Here is a 25,316-nt window from a genome sequence, read left to right on the forward strand (position 1 = left end):
CAGCCAGGCACCCAGAGCAGCTTTGCTTAGTCAGGGAGCCTGCCTCAGACAAGTCCACAACCCTGGATACGCAAAGTACATTACACATGCTGTCTTTATGTGTTTGGCTTTCACTTGTTTAATCTGTCCGCTAGAAACATCATTATAAGACATCATAAGCTCAGACAATGTTCTAGCAGTCTGAAAAAGTGGAATTATTTTATCTTCATAGATTTCTTTAGGGAGATTGTTGATAAATATTTCTGTTCCAAATGGAGGAGCTTCTCCAACCAAGTCTGCCGAAGGGCCACCATATTTCCTCAGACCATTAACCTGTACAAGATTACACCTTTCCATCCACTCAAGAAGGGAGGCTTTATTGTCTTTATTCAGAGAATTAATCGAAGCTCCCGGCATTCATCACATTGTTGTCCATCATTAGAGAATGATCTGCTCTCTATATGGGATCAAAGACTGAACAAAATCCCCAGTCTCCTCCATGGGCCATAATTATTTGGTAGAAGGCTAGCACCTAGCCCCCTCCAAAATCCCCTGTCCCGGTTGCGTCTGTCACATTTCTTCCCCCTCAAAAATAGAATAACCAGGTCCCAGACTCCACCTGGTCTGGACATGCATTAGTTGGGCAAAGTGAAACCACATTGTCAGTCCACACGATCTCCATTCCTGGCCGCAGGGAAGATTTGTCGTTAGTAGGTGTGGAGCAGAAGTCATGGAACCTCTGTCCAACTGCCAGCGCTTCGGCTTTACTGTTCCGGGGCTCAGTCTGCTACTGGGGAGAGGACCTAACTGCCTCAACTCCCTGGAGCTATGAAGACATGGTAGGTGCTAGACAGAGGCTAGTGGCCCTCTGCCTTGCTGCCAGCACTTCAGCTGGGGATCCCACATCCTCCACTCTGGCTGACTATTGGGGAGGTAGAACAGCTTCCTCCACTCCCAGACTGTGGATCTATCGATGAGGAGGGAGAACAACCACCTCCTCTAACAGACTGTGGAACTTCCGCTGAGGAGTGAGGATAGCTTCTTCCCCTCCCTAGACCTTGAACTGTCGCTGCGGAGAGAGGATGGCTTCCTCCCCTCCCTGAACTGCCACTAGGGAGATGAGCCAGTTGCTCCATCTCCTGGACTCCTGAACTTCCGCGGTGGAGCGAGGACCACTTCCTGCACTCCCGAGTCCCTACACAGCCGCTGGGGAGGGAGGATGACAACCTCCTCTCACGGACTGTGGAACTGCCACTGGGGAGTGAGGATAGCTGCCTCCCCTCCCTTGACCTTGAAATGCCAAGGGGGGGATAAACCGGCTGCTCAATCTCCCGGACCCTCTTCCTGCTGCTGGGATGACATTTCTCTGGTACTGTCTCCCAGGTGCATGGATCTTTGCTGGGGAGGGAAGACAGTTTCCTCTGCTCCTGGGTTGTACTGCCACTGGGGAGTTGGACTGACTGCTCAATCTCCCGAAGCCCTCTCCAGTCTCTGGTGAGGAATGCCATCCACATACCCTCCCTGGTTCTTAGCTTAGGTGCAGTTCCCAACTATAATACCTTGTTTTTGTGTTCCACCTGCGATAAATCAGCTCTTTGGCGGAGGCACCCAGGCAGGGTGCCAGATAGTCCATCACACCCTCTCCCAAGCATTGGCTAGAGTCAGATAACTATTCATTATCCAGTGATCCATCTTCCCATTCTATTTCTGGAATATTCTTCCGGAGACTGAAAGAAACCACTCAGCCACCAGGATTACGGTTAAACCTGAACAGACCTAAAAGTAATTTGCAGCCCAGCTGGTTACAGCAAAGCTATATACTAAATTTATCCAAGGCAGAGGCACCACAGCAAGACTGGAAGCATTTCACTATATCTGTATTATTTCTGTAGGCCTGTCCTTGGGTGATAATGCCTCCATAGTTACAGTTCAGCGAGGAGGTGTGTTGATGTCTGGATCACTAGGTAAAAAAAAAAAAAAAAAAAGCCTGAAGAAAGAAAACGAACGTAGTCATTACATCTAATCTTTACATCATTACATGGTAGTCATTACATCTGCAATATATTCCATTTTTGTTCTTGGATTTAAATACACCTAGAAACCCCCATCAGTATTTTTCTTGCTGTCTGTACTCCTTTTGGGAGACTCAACAGAAAGTGAGAGATGTTCATAGGGGATATCCTCTCTTAGACAGTTTTTCCCAGAATATACATCCCTATTGGAAGTTTTATGCTCATCTCCAGTTCTAGTGACAATTGGAAGGTAGAAGATTTTCCATCACTTTCTGTCCTGATGACAACAGACACCAAAACAAATAGGGCAAAAAACTAATTTATTTTTAGAAACACTATAACACTTTATTCCCATTCGATGGGTTTTACAATCCAATCCAATTCTTAGGGTTCACGTACAAGGGGAAAACTCTTCTGAATGATGGAAACTGACTGCTGGAAAACGTAGGTTAAAAAAATCACCAGTTTAGCCACGTTTGCATAACGCGTTTAGCCGCGTTTATGAACATTTGAGTTTAGAAGCTTTTTTAAAAGATAACCTCAGCAGACCCTCCCAAATGCCCAGAATGCACTGAAAAATAGTAAATTCACTAAAATAGGCTACTAAAATACCGCAGGAGTTATTTTATAAAGTCATGCGGTATTTTAGTAGTGAAAAGCATGCATTAATGTTTCAGCTGTCAGCAGGATTCCCACTGACAGCTGAATGTAAAAGAATGAATTGACAGCAATTAAAAAATAATAAAAAAATTATGTGGGGTCCCCCCCTCCCATCCATACCAAGCACTTCAGGTCTGGTATGGATTTTGAGGGGAAGCCCCACGCCAAAATTGAAAAAAAAAAAAAAATAGCGTGGCGTTCCCCCCCAAAATCCATACCAGACCCTTATCCGAGCATCCAGCCCGGAAGGTCAGGAAAGGGGGGGGGGCGAGCGCAAGCCCTCTCCCGCCCTCCTGAACCATACCAGGCCACATTCCCTCAACATAAGGGGGGGTGCTTTGGGGTAGGGGGAGCCCCCCCTCCAAAGCACCTTGTCCCCATGTTGATGGGGACAAGGGCCTCTTCCCCACAGCCCTGGTCGGTGGGCTTATCAGAATCTGGAAGCCCCCTTCAACAAGGGGGCCCCCAGATGCCCCCCCCTCCCCCCCCCCCTCCACATGACTGAGTATGGGGTACATAGTACCGCTACCCATTCACAAAAAAAAAAAGCTGTACTGTGGAAAAAAGACAGGAGTCATTCTTTGACAAGTCCTTTAACCACTTGCCCTCCTGAGGATTTGCCCCCCTTATTAACCAGGCCTCTCTTTGCTACTCGGTGCTGCACTAATTCAACTGATAATTGCGCGGTCATGCAATGCTGCAACCAAACGAAATTTACGTCCTTCTTTTCACACACTTTTTATTTTTCATGCTATAAACAAAAAAAAGACCAAACATTTTGAAGAAAAACGATATTTTTTACTTTCAGCTATAAAAAATATATAGTAAACTCAAAGTTAGTTATAAATTTAGGCCAAAATGTATTCTGCTACATGTTTTTGGTAAAAAAAATCCCAATAAGTGTATATTGATTGCTTTGTGTGAAAGTTATAGCGTCTACAAACTATGGTATAGATACTGCAATTTACGCCATTTTTTTGCTATACAGCGCTGCGCTAGTTTAACGGACAATTGCGCGGTCATGCAATACAGTACATAAATGAAATGTATGTCCTTTTTTCACACAAATAGAGCTTTCTTTCGGTGGTATTTGATCGCCTGTGCGTTTTTTATTTTTTGCGCTATAAAAAAAAAAAGGCTGACAATTTTGAGAAAAAAAAACAATATTTTGGACTTTTTGTTATAAAACATGTCCTGTAAAAAAAATGTAAAAATCAAATTTCGTCATACATTTCGGCCAAAATGTATTCTGCGACATGTCTTTGCTGTCTTTGCTACAAAAAACCCAATACGTGTAAATTAATTGGTTTACATGAAAGTTATAGCGTTTACAAATGGTGGTAAAGATACTGGGATTTTTAATTTTTTTTTATACTAATAATGGCAGCAATCAGCGGCTTATGGTGGCGATCAGTAACTTATGGCGGGACTGCGGCGAACATTCTGACACTGGGGGGGAACTGACTAGGGGTCACTGACATCCCCATTGACACCAATACAGTGATCAGTGCAAAAAAAAAACACTGACACTGTACTAATGGCACTGGGGAGGAAGGGATTAACTTTTTTTATTTACTGAAAGGGTTAACTGTGTGAGGGGAGTGTTTTACTAGGGGGCGGGGGTGTGTACTGCACGGGGGGGGGGACACAGCTGATCGGGAGAGAGAAACTCTTCTCTCCGACTCAGCATGTCAGGAGCTGACAGGGAACTGACAGAAAGCAGAGCTACTGCAGCTCTGCTCTCTGTCAATGATTGCCGCTAATCGGTGGGACACAGCTGGTAACGACCAGCTGTGATTCGGCGGCTGACATCCGCGGCCGTGATCGGCGGGACAGGTAGGGCGGTGGCGCACACCCCCTACCTGTTTTGCAAACACACGTTTTAAAACGTGGTTTTGCCCAGCCGTGCCGCCCTGCCAACGTATTTCTACAGTGGCTGGGTGGCATGTGGTTAATAAAAGAATGTCCCCCGAAGTAGATCCAACATCAATCACGATTAATTAATTAGCATTTTGGATGTGTTGTACAGGCATTCATGTTGTGTCAGGCAACACTCTTCAAACGTTTTAAAACGTGGTTTTGCCCAGCCGTGCCGCCCTGCCAACGTATTTCTACAGTGGCTGGGTGGCATGTGGTTAATAAAAGAATGTCCCCCGAAGTAGATCCAACATCAATCACGATTAATTAATTAGCATTTTGGATGTGTTGTACAGGCATTCATGTTGTGTCAGGCAACACTCTTCAAATGCCCTGTGAGATGTGTTTTTTGTGTTTTTTTTTTTTTTATTTTGTACAAGGTTAAAATGGGAAATGATCACTTTTGATGCTTTGCAACAGCACTTTAATCACACTGTAAATGCCATAGGCACATTTACAGGGCATTTACAGAGCGCTTGTGGTGCATTTCAATAGTAGTGAATGGAGGCAGTTGCAAAGCATCAACACCTGCTAAACTCTGCAGGCAGCTTTATTTTTTGCCTCACCGCGGCGTGAGGCAACACTGACGCTATGGAAAAACAGAATGGTTGACTGCACAAACAGCAATGTGGTGGATGAAATCCTTTATTGGAATCCTTTACATGCAATATAAGAACATGACAGCTCCAAGACAGGACAGAGGAGCAGTAGACGTCGACAGCTCCGAGACAGGACAGAGGAGCAGTAGACGTCGACAGCTCCGAGACAGGACAGAGGAGCAGTAGACGTGGACAGCTCCGAGACAGGACAGAGGAGCAGTAGACGTCGACAGCTCCGAGACAGGACAGAGGAGCAGTAGACGTGGACAGCTCCGAGACAGGACAGAGGAGCAGTAGACGTGGACAGCTCCGAGACAGGACAGAGGAGCAGTAGACGTGGACAGCTCCGAGACAGGACAGAGGAGCAGTAGACGTGGACAGCTCCGAGACAGGACAGAGGAGCAGTAGATGTGGACAGCTCCAAGACAGGACAGAGGAGCAGTAGACGTGGACAGCTCCGAGACAGGACAGAGGAGCAGTAGACGTGGACAGCTCTGAGACAGGACAGAGGAGCAGTAGACGTGGATAGCTCCGAGACAGGACAGAGGAGCAGTAGACGTGGACAGCTCCGAGACAGGACAGAGGAGCAGTAGACGTGGACAGCTCCGAGACAGGACAGAGGAGCAGTAGACGTGGACAGCTCCGAGACAGGACAGAGGAGCAGTAGACGTGGACAGCTCCAAGACAGGACAGAGGAGCAGTAGACGTCCACAGCTCCAAGACAGGACAGAGGAGCAGTAGATGTCGACAGCTCCAAGACAGGACAGAGGAGCAGTAGACACGTTTCACACAAACACGTGCTTAGTAATGACCATTCTGTTTTTCCATTGCATCTGTGATCACGGATTGGGCCGGCACCAGCGTGTCTATGGAGGGGTTATGCAGATAGGACACTCACCTGGAGTGGATCTTTTGCTCTTTCAGCAACACTAACGCTACAGTGTGAACACCTTCATCCGCTCCCTATTTTAACAGTTTTGAGTGGCATTGATAGGCATTGGGGAAGCATAAAAATGTCACCCAACCGCCTATTTTCAATGCCTCTGTGAAAGAGCCCAGAAACCCCAAAACAAAAATTTAATATACTGCAGTTTACCAATTCTTATGCATTTGTTTTCTTTTTTTAGACTTTTTTTTTTCCTTTATTGCCACACATTGTTTTGGACAGTAAGTATGTTATTTTTCAGCTTCCTCTAAGAGACCAAGTTGTCCAGGAAAAGTAGCAAACTGTTACTGTAATTGCTTAAATTCGGTAGTCAAGTCTATCTAAGTCTGCTATTGCATCTAACACTACTCTCCACAGATTGACAATGGTATCCAAAGGCATCTCAGTTGGTCCTCCATCCACAGTTGAGACACCTTAAGACAGGAAGTGTGCCGCTGGCTAGAAAATAAAAACCTAAAAAAAAAGCCCAGGGCAGCCACCACATTTAAGCTGCAATATGTTAAATTTTTTGGGGTGGTTGAATACCGCTTGAAATTTTGGTTGAATTCTAGGTTAATAAAATGGGTTAATTTATTCATACTTATTGGGGTTGATTTACTAAAGACAAATAGGCTGTGCACTGCAAGTGCACTTAAAAGGAACATGCAAGGAAAATAATAAAGCAGCATTTTTGCTTGCACATGATTGGATGTAAGAAATCAGCAGAAATTTGTCTCATTTCAGAGCTTCCCCTCGAATATAAAGCAACTGCACTTCCAGTACACTTGAAGTGCACAGACTATTTGCCTTCAGTAAATCAGCTCCATTGCCTTTTTAAAATGAATTTCTTACGTGAACAGGTCTTCTTGTCAGGATTAAGAATATAACCGTCGTGGCACTTGCACTGGTATGATGTATCCGTTGACACACATATCTGTTCACAGTCATGTCTTCCATGGGCACAAAAGTCTACACCTAAAAAGAAAGTAATAAAATTACAAACTTATGGAGATTCTATTGGCATTTTTACTATGCTACTACAAAGTACATTCATAATTTATAACTATAATATTGTGAGGTATATATTTTTAAAATACGATTACAACCAATTCGTTGAAAGTTCACCCTATTCAGTTAGCACTTTTATCACCCTGGAATATCACTTATTATGTACTGGGAGGCACTGTATACTTTCTACTTATTTCTAGGGCCGGGGCAGACACAAACATCACATGCCAGACCCCCATTCTACATATAACATGACTGTATAAAATATGATGATACCGGTGATGGATGGAAGTGCTATTTTTATGTTTTTCTGTCTTTCCCAGCTTCCTTTGAAATCTGGCGCATGTATCAGAAGAATGCAAGGATTGACCAAATTATAGATGGCCTCATGTGCTGGCTATGGCCACAGTAGCAGTGCTGTGCATAAAATAAATCCTGCTTGATGCATTATTGCAGTGGTCTCAAACAAAACATGCCGCCAATAAGGATGATTAATAATGCGTATAAAACAGAAAAATGTGTCCAACGTGCACTGCATGAAATCAGGGAATGTAGAGTATTTTCAATACATATTTTTTCATTTTTATATATATAAAATAGCTTAATGTAAAAAATTATATTTTTTATGAACCTTATTTCTATGTAAAGTTTATAATTTATGTAAATGGTTGCCATATTTTTTCTTAACATTATCAGGCTCTTACTACTTCACAGCGTTACACAATGGTTGTGTTCGCAGCTCATTCATACCATACAAGTCAATGACTCTGATTTACTAAAGGAATTGAGCATGCTCACTTTGAAAGGGAGTTTTCATTTAGCTTAGTGAATCATGTGCAAGCAAAAATCCTGTTTTTTAAAAAGTTTCTTGCACATGATTGGGTATTCTTTGCAAAGTGAGTTTTCACTGTATGTATATTCTAATTTACTAAGCTTACACATATGTAGCACCCTCCTAGATAGGTGCTAGGTGTCCTTAGATAGCTCTAGTGCTGTTTTGATAGGTCCATTTAGTTATCACACTGTAGGAAGTGTGATTGTCATTTGTTGTTAGGAAAAAACAGATTTGGCTCATTTGGCTGTATCAGCGATGCCTGATTCTGCAAGTTAGGTGTGGTCAGTGTGGTCTGCTGCTGCCAGGCTGATAGCTCCCTTCTTCTCTAGGACACTGGAGAAGTTTCTAGAACATAAGTGTGGAGCTATGCAGATAGCAGAATGAATATTGAAACAGCCCCAGCCTATCCCAGAAAGCCTGGCTCTGATGGCATGCTGGGTAACTGTATATATTCAGAGAAAACACTGGGCTCGAGTCTTTCCTGCCCAGGATTATTCCAGCCTGGGAGAGGGCATGTTGCCCTCCCAGGCATCTGCTGCTGTGTGGCCTCAGGTGGGCGACCTGAGGGCCTGAATGCTGAGACCTGGGTTATACTAAAGCTGACAGAGGGGACATCTACTGAAGATCTGATCTGGTATGATGGAAGAAGGCTGCCATGTGCTTTTGGTTCTTGTGAGTACAGACACCTCTAAAGCATCTTAGAGACTGTGTGCTACTTAACCCCCTCTGGTACTAGGAAGTCAGCTGTGGGTCTGGGCTAAAGGAGACACCGGCTTGTGTTCGGAAGAGCTTTGTCCATTTCACCTCTTGCTACAAAGGACTATGCTCAAGCTTGCTACTTCTTTTACTTCTGCTGCCTTAAAGCTGAAGTCTGCTGTTTGCTTTATGCATGGACCTCACCATAGTTTATCCAAGAGAATACTTAAAGTCCTCAAGTGTACATAGTTCCTATTTTTGGAGTATCCCACTCATCTCCCTGATTCCTATCCAAGTTCTCCAAAAATAAAAACAACAAAAACAACACTCCTGAACTGGTCATTGAAGACAATGAGTGAATGTGCTGTAAGCCTGGGGCTGCGGGGGCGGGGGGGGGGGGGAATTGTAGCGAAACTTGGACAGAGGTGTCCGTTTATGAACCAGCGGTAATAGATCGCTGCTCAGTTCTCCGGCATTCTTGGAGAACACAGTTCTCTTGTGAATGCCTTTTATGAAGCGGTTCACCGAACGAAGGGAGAACAGTCTCCAAACGCTGGAGAACGGTCTACAAATGCTGGAAAACGGCTCATTTTACTATAATCTTGTGAGATTACAGTAAAAAATCAGTTTACTAAGCAGAGGTAAATTATCGCTGCTTAGTTTTCGGTCCCTCCGATTCTCCAGCTCTGGGCTGGAGAATCTGGAGGGAGAACACAGATCTCCAGTGAAGGGCTGAACATGTTCTCCTGAGTGTCATAAACTGTGAATGACCAGAGAATAGCTGCAATCCTCTGAATCACAGCTATTCTCTGTGTCATAAATGGACACCAGAAGCTCTGTGGCTCCTACTGGAGTGGCTCTACACTTGCTTACATTTTCATTTACTAAGCTAAATGACAATTTCCTTGCAAAGCGAAAATGAACTTAGCAAATTACGATCACTGAGTCTTCCGAAAACAATGCACTTCAATTGGGTCTAATATTTTATTACAACAGCTGCTAAGAAGGGAGGCAGAGTAAAAATTTGCTCCAGCAAGTGGCTAATTTACAATTCTCTGTATTTAATACAACAATACTATAGAAACATCATCTGTTAAAAAAATGAGAAACATCAAAAAGGACTTTAACATAAACACTATAATAACAATTCAAAATATGTGGTTTATATTTTAAATTGTTTTTAAAAAAATGGAGTTGATTTCCAATTAGTTCATTCATTAAGCGATCAATAAAAATAAGCTGTTCATAATTTACTGTGCACTGCCCACTGTCATTAAATAGTTAACTCTGACTTTGCAACACTTGTTGCAAACAATCATCTAATATCATTGAGTATAACTATGTCTTTCCCTTTTAGGCTTCATGTACACAAGCCTACCCTGACCGCCGCCTGTGGAAAAAACACAAATCGCTGCAAAACGTGGCAACCTTGGTAATGCGTTTTGCTTTTTCCCGTGGTCGGCGGTCAAAACATTCCTATCCTGAATGCGATTCTTCCACGTTCAGGAGAGGGAGGTTTAACCTCACCTAAATGCATCAGCTCCTAAACACTTCTAAAAGCTTATGTGTACATTGACACATAGACTTTTATGGAGTTGAGTTTAGGAGCTTTGGCAAAAAAATGCCAAAAGCACCTAAACTCGAGTTTAGGAGCTGCTTGTGTTCATGAAGCCTTACATTGTTATCTCAGAACAGAGCCTTCTGATTCCTCCTGTATTGAATTGTAACTGTATTGTGTGTCCTCATGTTGTAGAGTGCTATGCAAACTGTTGGCGCTATATAAATCCTGTATTATAATAATAATAATTTCTTACTATTATATCCCCCTCTATTGTTTTTCTATGTCAGACAGAGCCCCCTACTGGTTGAAATCAGCTGAAAATGCAATGGCAGATTTGATGCGCTGCATTTTTTATGAATGGCATTTGCTGCTGTTACGAAACTTTGGGAGTAGGGCAACATTTGTCTTCTTAAAGGACAAGCACCTCATATTTCAATATTTACACAGAAATCAAAAGAATGAAACATTTATTACACAGTTTTATGTCAGATGCATATCCATTCCTTGATGATCTGAATGTCATACAGTATTTTTCAAAGGAATCAGGTAACACAAAATTGCATGCACCTCCACCTCAACATATCACTTATAATAGTGATCTGTTACTTACTGGTATCAGCGGGTATTGTATCCTTTATTAAAGTTGCCAGCAGTAAAAAGATAATAAAACCAGTGCTGGCAAATTTTCAATACTGGCTCATTATTGGCTGGTCAAGTGCCAGACCTCTAGACTAGGAGCAACCATATATCACTACTGTAAATGTGTTCCCCCATCCAGAGCTGTGATCAATGCAGCATTGGTACAAGGGAAGTTTTGTACTGGCACCAATTTAGAGAATTGGGCCAGATGTTATATGTCATTAGGTAGACTGTCCAGTGAATGGTTGCATTTTAGGTAAGGAGGGGGAAGGTTGTAGAAAAACATAGATACACTAAAAGTGTTCTTAACCTTTAGCAATGTGAAGTGAGGTACAGTATCTAATCCATCACAAAGCGAAGGTCTAAACCACCCATTAAATACATATGCCATATATTGTTTAAGTATAGGTGATCAATATACTGTATATAATCACCCCAAAACCACCAATTATTTTTAGTTTTTGTTTCATTTTAAGGACAACTTCACCTTTAGTAAACTCGTCCTTTAATAAATCCTTCCCCTCCCTCCAACTGCAGACTATCTGGGGTACTACTTGCTTTCTTCCCCAATGTAGTGATCTTTCTTCCGGTCCTGGCCTGTTTCACTTTCACCACTACATGGCCCTAGTCCTGTGGGTTAGCCATTCTGATGGTGGCCTCCAGTGGTTCCTTGGAGTACGGCTTCCTATAGAAAGTAATGATGTCCAACACATGTGAGCAGGTTGAAGAGAAGCTGTACAGGACTATGTTGGAGTAAAGATTGCTGGATTGGGGACTTGGAAACAATGAATTGGTCAATATAAGGGAGTAAGGAAGGTAGTAGGCACTTTATGGGGCTTGCTGCCAACTTCCAGTGCCAATGAGTTTTTGTCAAGTCTATATAAGGAGTCATTTACTGTTGATACTTAGATCTTTATGTGGGTGGATGTTTGCTAAATTTTATTCTGCATTGCTGTTATGCACATTTAGATGATACACACATATTTACTTTATGTGATAATCCAAAGTTTAATATTTTAGCTTTTGGTAGATGCTGGAAGTTAAACCACCTGATATTTTTTAGTTCTCTCAGAGACCATCTTGGAGTGATTTAAATGGGAACACCCAAAACTCACAGGCGGACAGGTACTAAGTATGGAATTATGACAGGGAGAGCTCGCTTCTGGTGTATCCAAGACATTATCATGACTCAGCCCACCAGGCTTCAATATAATTATAATATCACTTTTGGGGGAACTAACCCTTAAGAGTATAAAGTGGTCAGTCTGTCACTTTGTAGGAACCTGCAGGGGAATTTCCTTTATACCTTTTTAATAGATCTTATGTTTTTAAACTTTTTCCTTACAGGTTTTACCCTTTTTACCCTTATGGGGGGGGGGGGGGGTCATGGTTCATGTCTCATGATTTGCCATGTAAGCACAATATCAAATTGCAGTTTTGTGGAGTTTTCAGGATATGGCATGAGACTAATTAGAAGATGGGTACATCAATCTTACCTTACCAAGCGTTTCATAAATATAATAATTTGAAAAATAGAGGCAGCACTGAAAACATCATTTTAAGCACTGTCTTAAAGGTCTTTTTGAATCTTACTTATAGAGGGTTCAGTGTGATTGTTCTGTTTGTAGTAAAACTAACCAATTCTTTTAAGAATTGTGTTGACATGCCTCTTTTTAGAAGTGGTTACAGGATGTGCCTTTGCAGGAGCAACAGAAGACTTCATCTGGGGATAGATGAGCTTGCCATATACTAACAAATTTTTGAACATTTATATGAAAATTTCTAGTCATTCAAATTTTTATTTGCTTTTACCATTTGACTTTCGAATGATGGAAATTTCCCAAACAAAAATCACCTACACTCTTTCCATCCTGCTCCTTCGAGTTTTGATGTCACTATAGTCAAAAACAGACATCATTTTTACCCCAATAACAATTAGAAAACTGAAGGGAAGCTTTTAAAACCAAAACCTTTAACGGAATTCTACCAGTGTAGGGTCAGATTTCGTTTCTATGCGTTCTGCTCATAAGGAACCTGGATAGGCACTAGAGTTGTCACCTTTTTAAGGAAAAAATTGACTCTTTCTTATTAATATGATTGGCAACATCTGCATTCTAACCAGCCATGTTGCATCTCTAGTGCCCTCTTAAACTACTCCTGTCATGCTAAAACTGCTCTTGCTATGTTGATGGTGCCCAGTGTTGGGCCAAGCTAATTTTCAATTAATTCTTGGTGACTGAGTTTACTATAAATATATATATATATATATATATATATATATATATATATATATACAGCCACAACAACATAGAAGCCTTCAAATTACAGAAATAAAATTGGAAAAAAAAAGTTTGTTTCAAAGCTGAATTCCAAATATGGCAATTTTTACATAGTCACATTGGTCCAGCTTTGACCAATATAAGTATGTATGTGCCATACCTGCCCTGGAAACTGGAAATCACTGTAGTAGGCACCTCTACTACAGCGATTGCAGCTAGCTTCTAGGACCCATTCTGAGCAGCTTCACTGCTGTTTACTGAAATCAAGACCGCTCAGCATAGGCGCGTTTCAATGCAAACCGTTCTCTGTTTGGATGAGGTGGAGATCAAGATGTCACTTACCTACCTGTCCACCTCATCAAATCAGAGAATGATTTGCATTCATTGAGAAAATGCAAAGTTTTCCATGAACAGCACCTGTGTTGGGTGCACAACCTCCTGTGTTCACAGTTTGGAACAGGACCCGGAAGCTAATGAAGATCACTGGAGTAATGGTGCCTGCTACAGCGATTTCTAGCATTCACGGGATTCCACATGTATGGCACATGCATACTTGCATTGGTCGCAGCTGAACCAATGTAAATTCAGGTATGTAAAAATTTCCGTACCTAGAATTCATATTTAATGCACTAGTTTGATGTATATGTGTGTAAAACTTACCACAAAGAGATTCCTTAAACTTTGAAGTGAGTTTTTCAATGACTCCATAGGTCTCCACATAAAACACATGGTCATCAAGTGGTTCGCTTGCCATCAACTTAAGAGACTGCTTGTCTGCCCTGTCCACTCCCACTGCGTATATCTCAATTCCAGAGGCCCGAGCCCTGGCAGCTACATCCTGCACCCTGTCTTGGGGTCTTCCATCTGTGACAATGATTGCTACTTTGGGAATCCTGAGGGACACAGGACGAGCTCCTGACTGCTCTGTAAATGCCTCCTCAAGGGCAGTCTGTATGGCAAGGCCTGTCATGGTGCCAGTGGATAATGGGTTGATCAAAGAGACGGCTTTCTTCATGGAAGCTTTATCGAAGTGGGTCTTTAGAAAAAATTCGATCTTGACTGTACTGGCATAATTCACCACGGCCACTCGAGTTGACCTTTCGCCCGTGTCTAGGGTGTCAATCATATCGGAAAGGAAAATCTTGACTTTCTCAAACTCTTGAATGCGGACGCTGCGGGAACTGTCAATTATAAATACCAGATCCATGGGCCTGCTCTTACAAGCAGTCTCTGTGAAGATAATAGTGCAGAGATAGGTGTGAGAGACAACTAGGCTTGGAGAAAGCAATGAGCCCGGTGAATTATGACTATTAATACATAGGGGTGTATTAAAAAAAATTGCAAAGCTGTTCATCCATCATAACTGCATGTAAATTAGTTGAACAACTTTGCATTTACAGTGCAGGGGTCAGGAGCATAAGGTACAACATAGCATTTACAGTGCAGGGGTCAGGAGCATAAGGTACAACATAGCATTTACAGTGCAGGGGTCAGGAGCATAAGGAACAACATAGCATTTACAGTGCAGGGGTCAGGAGCATAAGGTACAACATAGCATATACAGTGCAAGAGTCAAAAGTATAAAATATAAGGTAGCGTACACAGTGCAGGGGTCAGGAGCATAATTTACAACATGAATTTGGTGCAGGTGTCAAGACTATTTGTACAGAGTGCAGTGGTCAGTAACAAATGTCCCCACTGGAAGATTTCCCCTCTATCCCTGTTCCAGTGACAACTCTAAATTTTGGATTATCCCTCATTTTAGTATCAGTGAATCATTGGGACAAAGAGAGACAGTAAATCTCCCAAGTGACATCAATTAAAACCCAACAGGGGTTCTCATTCCTCACCACTCTATCCAAAAGTTTAAAAGGTTTTTCTTTGAATAAACTGTTTTATATTTTACAGCTGTTGAGGTATTGCTCAGATCTGATATGATTCCTCTTAAATATCAGGGGTAGTACAGAATTTTTGCAAAAAACTAAAGATAGGCGGTAGCCCTTCACAAAAACTATGCTTATATAAGTGATAATCCCCAATCAAGTGACAAAATCTTCTGTAAATGTAAAGTGCTCCCTCACGTGTTCAGATAGATTCCTCACTCATCAGATAACATTGGCCAACAAAGCAGCCAACAAGCAGCAGATGTCAAATCCTGTGCATGGATTATTAGCTCCTCTATGTGGGAATCCTCAAGCCAATCAATCAATGGATGTCCCTGTCATGAAAACTCATTCACTCCAGATAGGTTAGAAAAAAAGCCCAGAAACAGTATCCATTGTATAGTAAATTTTATTAACAAGAGGATAAATAAAAGCAAAAGGTAGATTCACTCACATGAAGCAAGTGCCAATAGAGGCACCAACACAAACCTCTCACTTCCTGAGGATGCGCTGTACGCAAAATGCATTGAGGCTGAGCCGTTGACAACATCCAGTCATTTCTGTCTCTTGGAACACACTTCGGCTCCATGTTTATGAGCGGCGGAGTGAAGGAAAGGATTCCCCTACTGAGCTGTTTGTTGCTGTGCTGTATTGGCACCCGATTCATGTGAGTGCATCTATATTTCTATAGATTTTCTTACTTTCATAACTAGGTGTTGGAATTGGACACAGGTGCCATATTTACCAAAAGCTCATTCAAATGCAAATTTAGTGGGGCTCATTCATATGTAGCACATCCTTCCCTTCACATAAAGGCAATTTAGTACATTGCTTAGTCTGTGTACTATCCACACTGCACATCCACACAGACACCTAGCTACTGGGGGGTTCTCTATGAAGCAAGGCAAAAAGAGGTGTGGTCATTTTAGGATGGAGGTGTGGATGTCTAAGTATCTTCTTTCTTTCACCAACTTTGGGGCACATTTTCTCCCACTGGAAATAATTACTGACCACTGCACTCTGTACACATAGTCCTGACTCCTCCATCGCATACGCTATTTTGTACATTATACTCCTGACCCTTGCACTGTATATGCTATGTTGTACCTTATACTCTTGACCCCTGCACGGTAAATGCTAAGTTGTACATTACGCTCCTGACCCATTCATTGCATATGCTAAATGCAATGAATGAATGCAGTGCATTCACTATGTTGTACATTGTAATCCTATCCCTGCACTGTATACACTATGTTGTATGTTATACTCCTGACCCCTGCACTGTATACATTATTGTGTACAATATAGTCCTGACCACTGCACTGTATACACTATATTGTATGTTATACTTCTGACCCTTTGAGGCACTATTTCTCCCACTGATACAAAGCACTTTTCCTCACACTGCCACCAATAATGAGGCACTATTCCTCCCACAAGTAACAATGATTGGGCAGCGTTCATTCCCACTGACACAAGAACATATACTACTTCCACTGGCCACAGCACTCTGGCCCTTTGTTCAGAAAGATTGGAGACACCTGTTGTAGATCATAATGACATACATCAGTGGTCACTAAATGGCAGATTGCGATCCGAGAACGGCCCCAGCAGCATTCCCTTCTGGACCGTCAGCCTGCAACGACAGATCCGCTGCTGAGCAGGGTGGTCATCACAGCAAGATGACATCTTGTGTGCACCCCACCCCTTGCAGCTCACTCTCTCCAGCTACCGCTCCCTGCCTGTACGCAAGCATCCTTCAGCAAGGATCACGGCACAGCTCCTATCTGCCCTCAGGGTAGGGTGTAGTCTTACAGGGGCACTCTGATGGGAACATGTTATGTTAAGGCGCACTCTGATAAGCATAACATAGAATGTGCCAAACAGAGTGCCCCTTAACATAAAATGTACCCATCAGAGTGCCCCTTAATATAAATGTGCTCATCAGAGTGCCCCTTAACATAAAATGATGGACCCATTTTATGTAAAGGGGTACTCTAATGGGCCTATTTAATGTAAAGAGGCATTCTGATGGGCCCATTTTATGTTAAGGGGCACTTTGACAGGCACATTTTATGATAAGGGGCACTCTGAAAGGCACATGTGATGGAAAGGGGCAGTCTGATTGGTGCATGTGACGTAAAGGGGCACTCTGACGGGGAATATGATGTAAAGGGGCACTTTGATGGGGAAATATGATGGAAAGGGGTACTTTGAGTGTAAGGGGGCACTCTGACGGGAATACCTGATGTAAGGTGGCAATGTGATGGGGATACCTGATGTAAAGGGGCAATCTGATGGGGACAACTGATGTAAAGGAGCACTCTGATGGGCACACTTGATGTGATTGGAATACATGATGTAAAATTGCACTCTGATGGCGACATATAATGTAAGGGGGCAAGCTGATGGGCACACGCTATTCGGACCTTGGCCAGAAAAACATTTTAGTGACTGGATCTCCTTGAATTTTAATTCAATACCCCTGATATACATATTTCTCTAATGTAAAGTCTTGAAACTCAGCTCCACTGACCTTTTTCCTGCAGAGGTTCTGCTTCACTCTCAGTATGAGCTTTTGCACTTCCTCCCAAACTTTTTTGATTAAATAGTTTTAATTAAGTAAAAAAATAAAAACTTTTTTACATATTCATATTAAAAAAAGAAATAAAAGATCAAACAAAAGTCCAGTTGTTCTACATAAAAATGGCAAAACAAAGCCCTAACTCTCCCTCCCACCCAGCCCTTGGGCCTCCAAAACAGTAGAGATCTAAAACCCAGCACAACTGTCAGTAATAAAGAGGTAAAAATAATTGGTGTGCCATGTAAGCTCTCACATTACATAATACAATTGCAGTCAGAACAAGACAGTATAATTAACAATATTACAATATATGCTAATAAGCAATAAAGACTCTTGCATGCAACCCTCTTAGCTGAAGTCTGGTTATTTGTCTATGCAACACCTGTCACATCTGCCTGTGCTGGCCGATTAGTAGTATTCTGTCCACTATAATACAGCACAACATGAGAGGCATCTCTCCAGTAGCAGCAGACCCAGTAGCAATTCAGACTGGCCTAAAGCAGGCCATACATGGGTCGAATTCCGAACGATTTTTCAATCGAAAACGCAGTTCGCTCTGTAATCTGATGGTGCCATCAATTATTTTGAAAATCGGTCGTTTTTCATTAATTTTCCAACATGCTCGATAAACGAAATGGGGAGGAACCACGAAAATCGGCCAATGCCTTTGCCCCACTAACAGAGCAAAAATCGGTTGATTATTCTTAGATCCGATTTTCTAATGAAAAATCGTTCGGAAATCAACCCATGTATGGCCGGCCTTAGACTCTAATCATTGGTACCATAACAGTCTAATACAGGAACTGTCTAGATTATCTTAGTAACCTGTCCATTAGAAGAGTTCGGGTTCCCAATCCTGGGGTGCCCAACCTAAGTTCCCAGAGCTTATCTGTTTTTTTTTTTGGACATCCTTGATTAGTATAGATAAATTTGACCTTCAATATGGTATCATTTACAGCTTGTATCCAATCGGAATGGGCGGGTGGGAGTGATGCTAACCATCTCTGAGCTATGAGTTTTACAACCTGAAAAAGGCAGCAAAGTACCAGGATCTGTGTTGTGGGTGGAGTAAGCTCTTTATGAATATAGTCTAACAGGCAAAACAGTGAGTCCAATGTATAGGATAATGTAAAGACATTATGCAAAGTATGAAGAATCACCTCCCAATACCTATGGTGTTTGAGACACCGCTACATCATATGGAAGAGGGTGCCCGAAGATTCTCCATATCTGGGACAAGTGTTGTCTGGGCATCTACCAAACGTAAATAATTTCAGAGGTTTATAGTAGGATCTATGTAGCAGGTACAGCTACAATAATTTTTTCAGACTACCCAAATCCTCTATTCAGCATTGGACATGTAATTTATTTAGATTTGTTTTTCGGATGAAAATTTCATTTTTGGAGATTCGATGTATCTGAATTTCCACATGGACATAGAAACAAATGGCAAAGAATCTGGAAAAGTTATAATTAAAAAAATGCATTTACTTCATTTGGATGATGTCACATTTTTTAGTTCGTTCAATATGTAACAAATTCATTGTGGATAGCTGGTTGTTAAAGAGCAGGCGGCTGCCATCTCCTTGACAACCATGACTCATCTGCTGTCAACGGGATTCCACATTGACAGCAGAATGTAAACAAGTGGCGATTAAAAAATTTACAAAAAAACAGCGAGGGAATTCCTTAAAATCCATACTGGACCCTAGTCTGAGCATGCAGCCTGGCAGACCAGGAAAGAGGGAAGATGAGCGAGCCCCCCCCCCCCGTCCTATTCCAGGCCACATGGCCTACACATGGGGCAGTGTTTTGGGGGAGGTGAAACAAATTCCAAAAACAAATCTGTTTCAAGTTTGATGAAACAAAATTCTTCAATTAACAAATGCATCCGAAATGAAACAAAAATTTCCGACCTGCACATATGTATCCAGCGTGTCTTGCAGGGGAAGTCTGCATTACCATCTAGATCTACCAGGTGAATACTAGTATAAAGGTCTGAAGTCAGACCCTTAGTGGACATAGGTAAAGCTAAGGAGGGTATTTCCCTAACTTTTACATTGATTAAAACCAGCTACAGCTGATCTACTCCTTCTCCATCCATTGTTGATTTCAAGCACATACAGTTGTGTTCAAAATAATAGCAGTCAGACATCACTAACCTGATCAATCACTGTTTTTGGTAGAAATGATATTTCTACATGGCAAATAATTTACTAGCAGGTGTAGTAGAGTAATAGAAATCCAACAGACCCAACAGTCATGACATGCATGCTGCTGATTCTGTGTAATTGAATCACTGATTGAAAGGGGCATGTTCAAAATAATAGCAGTGTGGAGTTCTATTAGTGAGGTCATTCATTCTTTGAAAAACAGGTGGCAATTATTGCCCTTATTTAAGGAAAGAAGGCAGCAAATGTTGTACATGCTGGTTACAGTGCATTTCTCTCTGAAATTCTGAGGAAAATGGGTCGTTCCAGACATTGTTAAGAAGAACAGAGTACCTTGATTAAAAAGTTGATTGGAGAGGGGAAAACATATAAAGAAGTGCAGAAAATGATAGGCTGCTCAGCTAAAATGACCGCAAATGCTTTAAAATGGCAACCAAAACCTGAAAGATGTGGAAGAAAGCGAAAAACTACCATTCGAATGGATAGAAGAATAGCCAAAATGGCAAGGACTCAGCCAACAATCAGCTCCAGGAAGATCAAAGAAGGTGTAAAGTTACCTGTGAGTACTGTTACAATTAGAAGACGCCTATGTGAAGCCAACCTATCTGCAAGAAGCCCCCGCAAAGTCCCACTGTTGAAAAAAAGACGTGCTGAAGAGGTTACAATTTTCCAAAGAGCACATTGACTGGCCTAAAGAGAAATGGCGCAACATTTTGTGGACTGATGAAAGTAAGATTGTTCTTTTTGGGTCTAGTGGCCGGAGACAGTTTGTCAGACGACCCCCAAACACTGAATTCAAGCCACAGTACACTGTGAAGACAGTGAAGCATGGTTGCGCAAGCATCATCAGTTTGAATACATCAGAATACTTGAAGAGGTCATGCTGCCTTATGCTGAAGAGGAAATGCCCTTGAAATGGGTGTTCCAACAAGACAACGACCCCAAACACACCAGTAAACGTGCAACATCTTGGTTCCAGACCAACAAGATTGACGTTATGGAGTGGCCAGCCCAATCCCCGGATCTTAATCCAATAGAAAACTTGTGGGGTGACATCAAAAATGCAGTTTCTGAGGCAAAACCAAGAAATAGAGAAGAAATGTGGAATGTAGTCCAATCATCCTGGGTTGGAATACCTGTTCACAGGTGCCAGAAGTTGGTTGACTCCATGCAACACAGATGTACAGCAGTTCTCAGAAACAGAGCTTATACAACTAAATATTCATTACGTGATTCAAAGGAAAGCAAAATCTTCAAACATTTTTCAGTTTATATAGTGAATGTTTGAGTTTGTAAAGAAGAATACAAACACTGCTATTTTTTTGAACAGTCTAATATTCACTTTTCTTCGTTTTTTTTTAGAGGAACAACACAAATTTGATATTTTTTTTCATGTTTTGATTTGGAATAGGATGTGTAGTGTTCCCAATGCATTTGTGTGTATGGAAATAAAAGCTATTAGAAGGATTTTGAGCTTTATTCACTTTTTTCAACACACTGCTATTATTTTGAACATAATTGTACATATTAGACTTTTTCTGTAGTATTTGGTGTCACCTCACCAAGATGTTCCCAAGTGACCCTTCTGGAGTTATCAGATTTTGGGCATTTATAAACCACTAACAAATAATTTTAAAGTGTATCTATGGACAATTTTGGTTTAAGTTTTGACTGAATCGGGAAGAGTCATAACCCTTCTTTTTTGCTGTGTCTGTGGGGGGTTTCGCCTTTTTACTTTTCTCTTCACCAAGACAAATTGTGAATTGTGAATTCCAAAAATCTTCCAGTTGTGACCAGTGAGCAGGAGATGCGGGGAAGTCTTCCTTTGGGGACACCTGTTCTGGTGACAGGTTATCTTGTGTTCACTTTAAGAATAGAAGTGCACAGCTTGCAAAATGCCTTGTGGTGGGGTGACTCCTCCTCTGGGAATCTTGGAGAAAAAAAGAAATCCCTTTAAAAAAATATATTGCGGAGGGCTTGTAGTTATAAAAGTAGCTGAAGTAAAGCTGAAGTTTAAGTATGGCAATTTTTGCATAGGCTCAGCTTGGACCAATGTAAGTATGTGCCATTCCCATGGAAAATTTAAATCATTGCAGTAGACACCACTGCTGTAGTGATCTCCACTAGCTTCCGTCTCCCATGTCGAGTGGCTGCCCTGCTACCTAGTGAGTACAGGAGGTCGCTTACTCAGCACAGGTCCCATTCAAAGAGATGTTTGCATTTTCTCAATGAAAACAAAGTGTTTTTTGATTGGATAAGGTGGAGATCGCCCCCTGATTGCCCCGCCTCTCTGCCTCCTCCACTTAAACAACTCTTTTCACTTCCTGTGGGCCTTTCACTTGCTAGTCCAATATTCTCGTGTGTATGGGTCTTAAGTTCACCTTTTTCAGAAAATAGTCTGTGCAGTCAAGGGGCTCCAGTGAATATTGAGAAAATGCAAAACTGCTGTTTTTTTGCTCCTGTAATGCTGGGAGTGAGAGTCCTACAGTTTTTATGCCCTAACAACAAGGAACGTGGGGAGTGCTAACTGGGAGTTTTTTGTCCAGACTTCCGGAGGGAAGGGGGGGAGGCAAATGACTTAAAGGCATGACAATAAAATTAATAAACATTTTACAAGTCTGCACAGTTTTTTTAATATTCACTGGAGCCCCTTGACGGCACAGACTATTTTCTGAAAAAGATGAACTTAAGACCCGTACACTCGAGAATATTGGACTAGCAAGTGAAAAGCCCACAGGAAGTGAATGCTGAGATATCATCTACAGGAAATGATGCAATCTGAAAATCTGTTCAAACATTCCAATAAACTGACAAAAAAGTAAACCTCTTGTGGATACGTGGGGAGATAAGTCCTTGTTTAAGGAGGCGCCATGTCCGGCGAACCAGTTCCATGCCTCTCCAGGAAGTACGGCGGCCATCTTCCCTGTATGTTCCACCACACTCAATACTGCTGGTCGGCTCAGTGTGCTTCCTTGGTATTATACTACCGATGAGCTTTTACCTTGCTGCAATCTTCTAAGTGTTTTTAAACTTTTATGATTGAACCATTGCATACTGCACTTAGAAGTGCCTTCCTTGCTGTTCATTGTTACTAGAATCTGCTTCCACTCTTGAAGAGCTGCTCCAGTGCTTTGTGTGGTCCCATGTCACCTGGTCATCCCTCCCTCCATCTGATGCCCAAGATACTTTTCTTCTGGAGGTCAAATTGATGTAGAGTGCCCTATGAACACTGTTTTATGTCTTTTTAGGGAGAATTACTCTTTCCTTCCTGTTTTTGGACAGGAAGTAATGGAAAATTTCTTGGACAGGCATCACAGGAACAGGAAGAAAGGCACAATTTCTCCAAAGGGGTCACAGACAAAGATAACAACATTTTTAATCCTCCTAATACAGCCAAGACAAAACAATCTCTGGAGTTAGGCTTTGACCAATCCTTAGATCCACCCACTCTTTATTTTTGTACCAGGGTATTGTGAGAAACATAATAAAATGGTTTAGCAAGGTTACCTCCTCATAACAAATGATCTTGTTAGTTACACAACCTATTTTTCATAAGACCATGCTGATTAATTCTCATTATTAATTATTTGCTATTATATATTTTATATATGGTATTTTCAACCATTTACACACAGAAGTCAGACTTACTGGTCTATAGTTTTATACCTTTCCTAAATATTGGTATGACATCTGCTCTGTCAGTCTGGTGGAACTGTTCCAGTTGAAAGACAACATTTGTACATATCAATTTATCCACTGTGATCTTATCTCTTTTCCGCTTCCTGGCTCTTTAAGAGGATCTAACTGCCATGAGGCAGGCATTCCGATCATGTGACTGCTGTGATTGGCAGTTACAGTGATCACATGATTGGAAAGTCCCGATTGCAGGTATGCATCAGGAGCTTTCTGGTACCTATTTGTTACAGTTCTGGGGATGCACTCCCAGCTCAGTAAAGTGTTTACCTAGGGCCACATATATGCAGCCACTCGGAGTTAAAGCCCACTCGCCTAGATACCACAGATATGCACCAGGTCAGTGGGAAGTGGTTAAAACCCAATTCTGGATTTTATTTTCTTTAAAAAAAGGTAGAGCCAGGCTTTTTAAAAACATAAAAATCAGCTCTAGATGCAATACTTACCCCCTCTCTGGTGCTGTTCCCCATAGACTCACCGATCCAAGGTCCTGTGCTGGTGCTCTTCTGAGTTGAATGGTCCCAGTGTCATTCAACCCACTTCCTGTGAGTCCAGGTAGTCATGGGCCTGCCCCTGGGGACATGTCATCAAGCAACCTTGTCCTAACAGGGAAAATGTTCAGGGAATGGTACTACATCATTATACAGTTCCGGTCTCTGCAGCGTTCAGGAGTCACCTAGTCATTGAGGACCCATGATGTCATGTGATCAGACATAAGGAAGGGAAAGGGATATGTATGTTAATCTTTTTTAAATTAAAGGCAGAGGGGGTGCACCAATGGGAGGCAGAACCCAAATTTAGGCTTTAATTTTCTAAGCACATGGGGTTGGATAGTCTCTGGGACAGGTGCCTAATACATTAGCATTTTGGACAACTCCCACTTTTCTTATTAATAAAGATCTTAATTGGGATGTAAAAAATATAGCTCATTCAAGTCATTTTATATGTTCTAGTAGTACAATATTTTAGTATAATATAATGTATGGATAAAATATTTCTGCAGACTGTACACTACTGAATGCCAGTGCAGGCAGCAAAAAAAAAAAAACAGCAATCTTGGCAAGAAACTTTACCCTCCAGTAATTCCCTACTAAGCTAGTATTGGAGGGACCTTTGGGAGCTGCATTATCCAAATGGTGTTACTTGCTCAGAGCTCAACTATCTATCATTGGCGTTTTTTTACCTCTCCTGTTCAATGTAAACATTTGTCTTTAGAAGGAAATTTGGCTCTTCTTGAGAGGCACACTGTCTGCATCTGTTCATACAATCAACTCAGTCTCTCTAAGTCTTGAATGCACTTTATCACTACCTATTATTCATGTATGTCTGGAGCTTAGAATGAAAGAAATGTAGTATATATATATATATATATAACATCAAACTATAATGTTAAGTTCCCATTCTGAGGTCCATCCAGTTGTTACACCATCTCACTCCAGGTCTGCCAAAAATAAAAATAAGACCAACCTACTGTTACGTTAGACTAGATATGTCAATCTGCATAAATAGTGACAAGGGATGTACTAAATGGTTATTAAAGTAATCCCCCCCAAGAAAAAAGCATACTCAAAGCAGCCAGGTTTCTATGTTAACAATGAAAACCAGCGCAAACCCACATGATCAATTACATTACTCAGTGTAAAAAAACATTAATGTGCTAATAAAATTATATATAATAAATTATATATAAATTATGTTGATACAAAAATATATCTATAAAATTATGAGTCCAGTGAAAAAACAAAGTGACAAAAAATCAGAAAAATCCCAGAAAGTATATATATATAAATAATTAAAGTCCCGTGACAAAATTAATCAAATTAATTTATAATATATTTTCCATATGATTCTTCTGTGTTACGGATCCCTTCACCA

At 41.5% G+C, this 25,316-nt stretch overlaps 1 protein-coding gene across 1 annotated transcript in view; it reads right to left on the reverse strand.

Moving 5' to 3' along the window:
- The window catches only part of MATN3 (matrilin 3), a 44,230-nt gene that overhangs the window by 14,671 nt on the left and 4,243 nt on the right, over window positions 1-25,316 (reverse strand). Inside the window, exons 2-3 of the mRNA XM_089657344.1 lie at window positions 13,771-14,340; window positions 6,945-7,067 (exon numbers count right to left, since the gene is read on the reverse strand). Coding sequence (XP_089513470.1) covers window positions 6,945-7,067; window positions 13,771-14,340 — 693 coding nt within the window. The remainder of the gene's footprint in view (window positions 1-6,944; window positions 7,068-13,770; window positions 14,341-25,316) is intronic.

The sequence above is a fragment of the Staurois parvus genome, unplaced genomic scaffold (genome assembly GCF_062004578.1).
Source record: "Staurois parvus isolate SC_StPar_1 unplaced genomic scaffold, SC_StPar_1.0 ptg000985l, whole genome shotgun sequence".
Lineage (NCBI taxonomy): Eukaryota > Metazoa > Chordata > Amphibia > Anura > Ranidae > Staurois > Staurois parvus.